General features: G+C 38.8%; 2 protein-coding genes across 3 annotated transcripts in view; one reads left to right on the forward strand and one right to left on the reverse strand.

Moving 5' to 3' along the window:
- The window catches only part of LOC112246236 (myotubularin-related protein 14-like), a 41810-nt gene extending 39829 nt beyond the window's left edge, over nt 1–1981 (reverse strand). For both annotated transcript variants that reach the window (XM_042324785.1, XM_042324784.1), the window contains exons 1-2: nt 1112–1981; nt 58–206 (exon numbers count right to left, since the gene is read on the reverse strand). In XM_042324785.1, coding sequence (XP_042180719.1) covers nt 58–206; nt 1112–1252 — 290 coding nt within the window. In that variant the 5' untranslated portion in view covers nt 1253–1981. The remainder of the gene's footprint in view (nt 1–57; nt 207–1111) is intronic.
- A 7094-nt stretch (nt 1982–9075) lies between these two features.
- LOC112246225 (LHFPL tetraspan subfamily member 4 protein-like) lies at nt 9076–9504 on the forward strand. The gene has a single exon (XM_042323727.1). It carries the CDS (start codon nt 9076–9078, stop codon nt 9502–9504), a length of 429 nt encoding a protein of 142 aa, XP_042179661.1.
- Nucleotides 9505–9721: the final 217 nt, after the last annotated feature.

The following is a 9721-nucleotide window of genomic DNA, read 5'->3' on the forward strand; positions in this document are numbered from 1 at the left end:
TTTGCAGACACAGCCTCATTGATGACCTTGTTATGGTAACGTAGGTAGGTACGGTACCCGTCTTTATGGAGCTCTGTACATTCATACTCCAGGAAGACCATCTGTCGGGGGTAGTGGCCACACACCTCCCCGTTGGCGTTGTGGATGACACTGTACTTGTAGTCTCGGCCAAAGAGCTCCAAGCAACGCTTCTCTATCGTCTCGACCTGTAAGAGACAAATATTCCAAAGTGGTGTTTGATAGACTTCCGTGAAACGCATAGTCACTCCCCACACAAAGAAGGAAATACAGGATGTGTAGCTCAGTTAATTGGCCACAACCTGGGAAGAGCCAATGGTACAGTTGTCCCATGTCCCAAAATGTAGGCCTATTTTCAACCACCGTGGTTTCTGTCAACATTTAGGTGATGCTCATGAGAAACTGCAGACATACACATTAAAGGGTGGCTTGTGAAGGATTTCCTGCTGCGTGTTTGGTCACTTCTAAATCATATGAAATATAACCACTAGATTTATGAAGAATATGAACCGATATGCGTACCATCTCATCATTACCCCCAAAATAAGGACACCTTCCTTCATTGTATAGTCTTTGACCATGTCATTCTTTGACCACTATCATAAATTACTTAGCTAAGTGCTATTCACATGGCATGCGTCTTACTGAGAATATCGTTCCATGCATGTTTGTTTTTGTTGGTGGGTTTGAAGTCCTATGAAAAAGGCTTGACTAAGCCTGAGTATCTGGACAGTTAAAGAAATAGGATACCTCTGAAGGAAGGAGATTCTAACGTCTGGAGCAGGTGAGCAGTCTCTTTCTAGGTAGTTTTTCCTAGCCACCGTGCTTCTACACCTGCATTGCTTGCTGTTTGGGGTTTTAGGCTGGGTTTCTGTACAGCACTTTGAGATATCAGCTGATGTACGAAGGGCTATATAAATACATTTGATTTGATTGCCGGCACTAGGCACTGCAGGCTGTTGTTTATTTGAAGCACGCGTAAAGGTAAGGGACGTTTGGCGGATGGCACACCATCTCGGAGTAAACACAAATGGCTATAATGACATGAAGAAATAACAGTTAAAAACATGTATGCTGATGACCTCGGACTTACCCGTGGCGTGACTTCTTTCGCTCTGTACTGTGTCTTCGAAAACAAATCTATCAAATCCGCTATTTCCTCAGTCTTTCTGCCTGATATCATTAGCCCGGAGTCCGTGAGACTCCCAGACACGGAAGGGAATGCAGACATCATCGTGCCGAGACCCACCGTGGGTTCTATTCGAACTCTTCCGCCCTCAAACACCGCAGCACCTTGGGAACGGGAAGACCCACCAGGCCATCCCTTCCCAGCCAGTTTCTTCCTGACTGCCCGCTTGAAAGGGCCGGAGCCGGGTATTCTACCCGAATTCAGGGCACCGCTGTGCTGGTACCCTCTAGAAACAAGGATGTATTAACCAGCCAGCAGGCTAGCTAACCCTTCCGAGTAAAACTTGCCAGGCAAGCAGAATGTATAGTAATTTGTTTACGTGGCTAAGCTAGTGGTGGTGGATTTGGTTGGCTAGCTAAGGTAGCTGACGTTAGTTAACTAATGTTAGGAAGTATCCACACTTAAAGTTAAATCCAACACATTACTAAACGTTTTTCCGAGAAAAATGAATGCTGACTGGTTTTTAGTCCTTGCCCTCATCACTCATATGTTTGGTATTGAGCCTTTGTTGGCAGAGGAATACTCCGGGCGCCTGACTCAGGAAATCGCGAGGACTCCTGGCCTAGTCACGTTTCCGCTGTCATTTATTCATTTTCTCTCCTCTTCCCCAGTAATGACAAAAAATATTACCGGTTCCAAAACGATTAAATCCGTAGCAGCAGCGATTCAAACGCGTATTTATTAGTCTTGATCAAAAATCACACGACTGTTGAAGTGTTGCAATCCGTGAACTGTCTCAAGGAACAAGTGGTAAACAGGAAGTTGAAACCAGCACGTGACCAACATCGCCCCCTGAAATATATATATATTTTTTTATTAACAACAAATCAATACAAAAAGTACATGGGGAACACAAGTGTATATATAAAGAATATACAAAGTACATTTGGGCTAGGGGGTACAACATCACATTACCTTAAGGGACATACACACATTTATAATTCTAACAGCTTTTTTGTTGGTAGAGTATTTCATTGTCTTAAAATATAGTTCCATTTATTTTTGTAAGGTAGTAAAATGTGGTGTTTTGTTTGTAAATTTACATTTGTGAATATGAAATGGGGCTACAAGAATAATGATATTAATTACTTCAAATTGTTTCAACTTATTTCTATCATAAGTAAAGAATCCAAGCAGCATCTCTCTCCATAATAGTGTAAAATCTTCATAAATATGTTACATTTTAAATCTACTGATGTCTTGCCACAGATTCCTTATATGAATAGAAGGCCAAAAAAAAGATGCAACACTGTTTCTGGGTGGTCATTACAAAATGTACAATTAGATTATTATTTTTTACTTCTTCATATAGTGGTTGGCAGGATAATATTTATGAATAATTTCCAAATAAAATTCCTTCATTTTGTTAATAATAAGTAGGCATGTGTGTGGTACCATCCAAACTTTTTTCCAACAGACATTATCAATAAAACCATTCCAATAAGGCATGACATGATGTACAACATCCTTTTGAAACAAGGCTCGTAACAATCTATTGTTGTTGAATGGACTAAAAGAGAAACAAATCTTTCCTACTGATGAGTCAACAGGGTCAATAGAAGGTAGGCTCTGAGGGTCAGGTCTTGACACATTCCTGAATAATAAAGCAACACCCGAGGGAATGGCATCTGAAAAATTGCAAAATCTTTAGGTGTTAGAGGGATCTTGTAAAGTGATAAGAATTCCTTATAATGTGGTAAAAGTCCCTCTGCATTTACAAGTTGGCTCACCAATAGGATATTATTTCAGGACCAATATTCTAAAAACAAAGAAGTATTTTTATACAATATGTCCTGATTATTCCATATATAATATCTGTGTGGAGAAAAATTATATTTATATTTTGAGGATCATGACAAGAACACCTGCCGATGAAAAGCATAGAGTTTCATTGGAACTTTGTCAATATTATAATTGCAAACCAACATGACGTTAACCTCTATGGGATCGATGTCCCCCCTGTGGGACAGTTGAGCTAACGTAGACTAATGTGATTAGCATGAGGTTGTAAGTAACAAACAAAAAAATCCCAGGACATATACATATCTGATATGGGCAGAAAGCTTAAATTCTTGTTAATCTAACGGCACTGTCCAATTTACAGTAGCTATTACAGTGAAATAATACCATGCTATTGTTTGAGGAGAGTGCACAATTATGAACTTGAAAATGTATTAATAAACTAATTAGGCACATTTGGGCAGTCTTGATCCAACATTATGAACATATATGCAATGGTTCATTTGATCAGTCTAAAACTTTTCACATACACTGCTGCCATCTAGCGGCCAAAATCTAAATTGCGCCTGGGCTGGAATAATACATTATGGTCTTTCTCTTGCATTTCAAAGAAAATGGTATACCTTTTTTTTAAACGCATGTTTTTTTCATTGTATTATCTTTTACCACATCTAATGTGTTATATTATTCTACATTCATTTCGCATTTCCACAAACTTCAAAGTGTTTCCTTTCAAATAGTATCAAGAATATGCATATCCTTGTTTCAGGTCCTGAGCTACAGGCAGTTAGATTTGGTTATGTCATTTTAGGTGAGAATTGAAAAAAAAGGGTTAGATCCTTATTACCTGAAATCTAGGGGAGGTGCCATGTTTCAGTTTGATAGAGCTGTTACCATTCGTATAGAGAGTCTTAATAGCCTTACAGAAAAAATCCCCAAAGCCAAATTTCTCAAGGGAGTGTAAGAGGAACTGATGCTTTATAAAAATATTTAAAATAATATGAAGCTATCCTCGGTTATTAGGTCTGAGTAGTCAAGTATGTCTGATATTGTTAGAAATATGTCTGTTCCTCATAAAGCCTGTGTAGACAACTACAAATACCTATGTGTCTGGTTAGACTGTAAACTCTCCTTCCAGACTCACATCAAACATCTCCAATCCAAAGTTAAATCTAGAATTGGCTTCCTATTTCGCAACAAAGCATCCTTCATTCATGCTGCCAAACATACCCTTGTAAAACTGACCATCCTACCGATCCTCGACTTCGGCGATGTCATTTACAAAATAGCCTCAAATGCCCTACTCAATAAATTGGATGCAGTCTATCACAGGGCCATCCGTTTTGTCACCAAAGCTCCATATACTACCCACCACTGTGACCTGTACGCTCTCGTTGGCTGGCCCTCGCTTCATACTCGTCGCCAACCCCACTGGCTCCAGGTCATCTACAAGACCCTGCTAGGTAAAGTCCCCCCTTATCTCAGCTCGCTGGTCACCATAGCTGCACCCACCTGTAGCACGTGCTCCAGCAGGTATATCTCTCTGGTCACCCACAAAACCAATTCTTCCTTTGGCCGCCTCTCCTTCCAGTTCTCTGCTGCCAATGACTGGATCGAACTACAAAAATCTCTGAAACTGGAAACACTTATCTCCCTCACTAGCTTTAAGCACCAGCTGTCAGCGCAGCTCACAGATTACTGCACCTGTACATAGCCCATCTATAATTTGCCCAAACAACTACCTCTCTCCCTACTGTATTTATTTATTTATTTTGCTCCTTTGCACCCTATTATTTCTATCGCTACTTTGCACATTCTTCCACTGCAAATCTACCAAATCTACCAGTGTTTTACTTGCTATATTGTATTTACTTCGCCACCATGGCATTTTTTTTTTGCCTTTACCTCCCTTATCTCACCTCATTTGCTCACGTTGTATATAGACTTATTTTTCTACTGTATTATTGACTGTATGTTTGTTTTACTCCATGTGTAACTCTGTGTTTTTGTATGTGTCGAACTGCTTTGCTTTATCTTGGCCAGGTCACAATTGTAAATGAGAACTTGTTCTCAACTTGCCTACCTGGTTAAATAAAGCTTAAATACTTTTTTAAAATACCTTGTCAAATTCTGTCAGAATTCCATTAATGCCTGGGGATTTATTGTTCTTTAGATGTTTGATAGACTCAATAATCTCTTCAACTATGATGGGTTCATCACACTGTTTAGATTCTATATCACTGATAGAGTGAACATTATTCAGTGAGTCTAAAAACATATCTGTGGATTCCTGACAGTATGTAGAGCTATACAATTTACTGTAAAAATTGCTACAGTAGTTAGCCATTAATTTTTGGTCATCTGTAATAACACCATCAATGTTTTAAATTATGGATAGTGTTATTTGTAGAGTGACATTTCTCAAGTCTAAAGAAATAGGATGAATTCTGTTCTCCCTCATCAAGCCATTTTTTCCTAGATCTAACAAAGGCGCCTTCTGCTTTTAATCTATATATATTATCCAGTTGATTTAATCTATAGATATTATCCAGTTGATTTAATCTATAGATATTATCCAGTTGATTTAATCTATAGATATTATCCAGTTGATTTAATCTATAGATATTATACAGTTGATTTAATCTATAGATATTATCCAGTTGATTTAATCTACATATATTATCCAGTAGATTTAATATATGTATATTATCCAGTTGATTTAATCTATATATATTATCCAGTTGATTTAATCTATATATATTATGCAGTTGATTTAATCTATATATATTATCCAGTTGATTTAATCTATAGATATTATCCAGTTGATTTCATCTATAGATATTATCCAGTTGATTTCATCTATATATATTATCCAGTTGATTTCATCTATAGATATTATCCAGTTTATTTCATCTATATATATTATCCAGTTTATTTTGTAACTCAATCAGTTCCATGTTCTCTTCCCCCAAAACTGTCTGGGGGCCTCTGAGAAATGGAAGTTATCCTAACCATAACCTTTTCATCCTCAGCTCTTCTGGTTTTAGCCAGATTACTACCAGATTGTTGAAGCTATTTGGTCACTTCAAATTTAAAGAGCTGTCAGTTCTTGAAATAAGATTTTTCTGCACAAGCTGTTTCCTGTGAGGACAGACGCTGGGAGACGATGAAGCAAGTACAGGGAGTGAATATTTAATAAATGACGGACAGGAAACAAAACAAGGACAGGGGGAACAAAACGACATTAATGCAGAAGGAGGAGAAACTGAGGCAGTGACAGATATATGGGAGGCAATCAATAAGGTAAAAGAATCCAGGTGAGTCCAATGAAGCGCTGATGTGCATAACGATGGTGACAGGTGTACGTAATGATGGGCCTGCTGGCGCCCTCGAGCGCCAGAGAAGGGGAGCGGGAGCAGACGTGACAGTTTCCCAAAAGTGTGAGCAAAGACCTTTAACCTCAAACTTAACTATATCATTATTTAATAATGAGCTATTTAGCTTACAGTAGGATGCTCTACCAAGGTTAATATCATGGGTAAATGTTTTTACATCAATGTAAATAGCCCTATCGTCCTATAGTTCCCCTCATAGCCGCATTTCACATAGACTATAATGGAGAATAGTTTTAGGCTGTTTGTAATTTTTCAATTAGGCCTAATACATGGTTTGTTAACCATTAATAAACTGTAAAGTATGTCATCTTTTTTTCTTCTTTTTTCCACAAGTGGGCATGTATGAACTGTTTAATGTAGGACGTAATAATAATGAACAACTGTATACATGTTTTTACTTCATTTAATGGTTAACAAACTGTGTCAAAAATGTATAATTCTTTATAATAGTAATGTTAAAAGGCAGTTTTTTAAAAATTATTATTATTTTTTTAATCAGAGTAGGGCAATGGGCTAAGACATTTAGCTACATTGTTGTAGGCCTGTGTTGGAGCTACTGTCATTGCTTATCGAGCCTACACAAATACTCATTGTAGATACTGTATGACCATTATATTCTGTCTATATATTTTGTTTATTGTTGTCAGCGCCATTCCACCAGGTCAAATTCCTGGTAAATGTAAATGTACTTGAAGAATAAAGGTGATTCTGATTCTGATATTGTATCAAAAAGATTGAGATTGGTTGTTCTGTTCAAACGGTGCTCTTATGTTTTCACCGCCAGTGTGGTAATTTATAGGCAAACCGTACTATACAACACAGTATCCACCATTCGTGCTTTGTGAAATTGTATGCACCCATTCAGTAGTACAACTCCTGAATAATATATGAATTTGCAGGTATTGTAGATGCGTGTATATAGGCTATAACCTACCCTAAGAAACACACTCACATATTTTGCTTGAGATGTGTCATGATTTGCAGCATAAAATTCCATCACCTTGATTTAATTCATGCAGTACTAATTCTACTCATATTGAAAAAGAAAAAACAGTGCACTTGCAATAAATGATTACCTACAAAACAACTCTTGTTCAGAAAATTCTTGAATTAGGGGGCAATTCTTTTCATGTTGGTTGATAGTGTTAAATCCAAATGGTATTGTCTATTGCAATATTGCAAAAACCACGAGTTGGTGTGAAGACTCTTGTTACACAACATGAATGAGTTGTAGGCTATACGTTTCAAGATGCAATGTGATTAGGAAATTGATCAACATGAGGTTGCCTTTCAACAGTGGTGAAAAGTACTAGGGTAAAAATACTCTAAAGCACTACTTAAGTAGTTTTTCGGGGGTATCTGTACTTTACTTTAATATTTATATTTTGACAACTTTTACTTCACTACATTCCTAAAAAAAATAATGTACTTTTTACTCCATACATTTTCCCTGAAACCCAAAAGTACTCGTTACATTTTTTATTCTTAACAGGACAGGAAAACCATACTTGAGTAAAAGTAAAAATACCTTAATAGAAAAGGACTCAAGTAGAGGTAAAAGTCAACCAGTAAAACATACTTGAGCAAAAGTATAAAATAATTTGGTTTAAAATATACTTAAGTATCAAAAGTAAAAGTATAAATCATTTCAAACTCCTTATACCTAGCAAACCAGATGGCACCTTTTTCTTGTTTGTTTTTTAATTTACGGAAAGCCACGGGCACACTCCAACATTCAGACATAATTTACAAACGAAGCATGTGTGTTTAGTGAGTCCGCCAGATAAGAGGGAGTGGGAATGTCCAGGGATGTTCGGTTGATAAATGCGTGAATTTGACTATTTTCCTGTCCTGCTAAGCAGTGAAAATGCAACGAGTACTTTTGGGTGTCAAGGAAAATGTATGGAGTAAAAAGTACCCCAAAAAATAAACTTAAGTAGTACTTTAAAGTATTTTTACTTAAGCACTGCTTCCATGCACCTAATCCAGGTTTTTCCAACAGTTTTCTGTGCAGGCCAAAGCAGTTTGTTTGGGGAGCGTGCGCGCGCGGAGGAGAGACGTGGGGGAAAAGGGAGAGCGAGAGTGAGAGTCAGAAGACAGCGTCAGAAAACCACCAGCATGGGGTCTTGGTATTTACAGTGATACGACCAATGCCCATCTTTTCTCGTTTTCATTCTTCAAAGGACACGCATCGGTCCCTTATTCCGGATGTAAATAATGCTCAAGTTGATCTAACTTAAATAGTTCGCGGAAGATTCATCAGTGGGGCTCGACAGCGGTGCGTGTCTCTCATTTGAAGCGTTGGGTCTAATGGGAGTCGATATAGCTTCATTCTTCACACTCCGACGGGGGTGGTGAATTGCGAATAACGCGCCTGATCTCTTTTTTCCTTGACCATTGATTTTTTGCAATGTGAGCTTGTTCGACTCTGCCGTGTCTTTAGTCATTAAGAGGATTTTCCCCATCACTGTTTAATCACGCTTCGGTCTTGAATTGATTCATTTGGAAACCATTTGGACTATATAACATCCAGACACCTGGACCTTTTGATTGACTACCAGGGGAGACAGTGCTGACCTTTGTGTGGACTCTTTCGTGTAAGATTTTTGTTTGGTCTCCATCTTTCAGAGACAACGGAGTGTTCTTATCAAAACAGTTGCTGAGGAATCATTGACGAAGATAGGGGGAGATAGAGACGAGGGGAATACGAGATAACGCCAGTGGTGGGGGAACATGCTGCCTTCGCAAGATGCTTCCAAGATTTACCATGACAACTACATGCGGAACTCGCGGGCCATTGGGGTTCTGTGGGCTATATTCACCATATGTTTGGCCATTATTAACGTAGTGGTGTTTATTCTGCCCTACTGGATTGGGGACAGCGTGAACACCCCACACGCAGGCTATTTCGGCTTGTTCCACTACTGCGTGGGCACTGGAAACTCCAACCGGGAGCTCACTTGCCAAGGAACCTTCGCCGAATTCAGCGGCATCCCCTCGAGCGCGTTCAAAGCTGCCTCCTTCTTCGTGTTGCTGTCCATGGTGCTAATATTGGGTTGTATTGCCTGCTTCACCCTTTTCTTATTCTGCAACACTGCCACTGTCTACAAGACGTGCGCCTGGATGCAGCTGCTATGCGGTAAGAGATTGGCGTTTGGGTAGCCACCTCCACGGATGGGCGCAAATTCATGCATTCTGCTCACGAACATTGATGGGTCAATTACTTTACACACTGTTCGTTGACGCGTGAGTGTGCTGTTGCAGCCTGTGTGTGTGTGTGTGTGTGTGGGGGGCATAGCCTACATCCTGCATGATTTAATACCTGTATAAATTAATTTGGTTCTTATCATTTTATAATTCTGTGTGTAATGCCAATGAC

Source organism: Oncorhynchus tshawytscha, linkage group LG07, assembly GCF_018296145.1.
Source record: "Oncorhynchus tshawytscha isolate Ot180627B linkage group LG07, Otsh_v2.0, whole genome shotgun sequence".
NCBI lineage: Eukaryota > Metazoa > Chordata > Actinopteri > Salmoniformes > Salmonidae > Oncorhynchus > Oncorhynchus tshawytscha.

Coding starts and splice junctions, on each gene's coding strand:
- LOC112246225 (XM_042323727.1), top strand. CDS start 9,076: ATGCTGCCTTCGCAAGATGCTTCCAAGATTTACCATGACAACTACATG.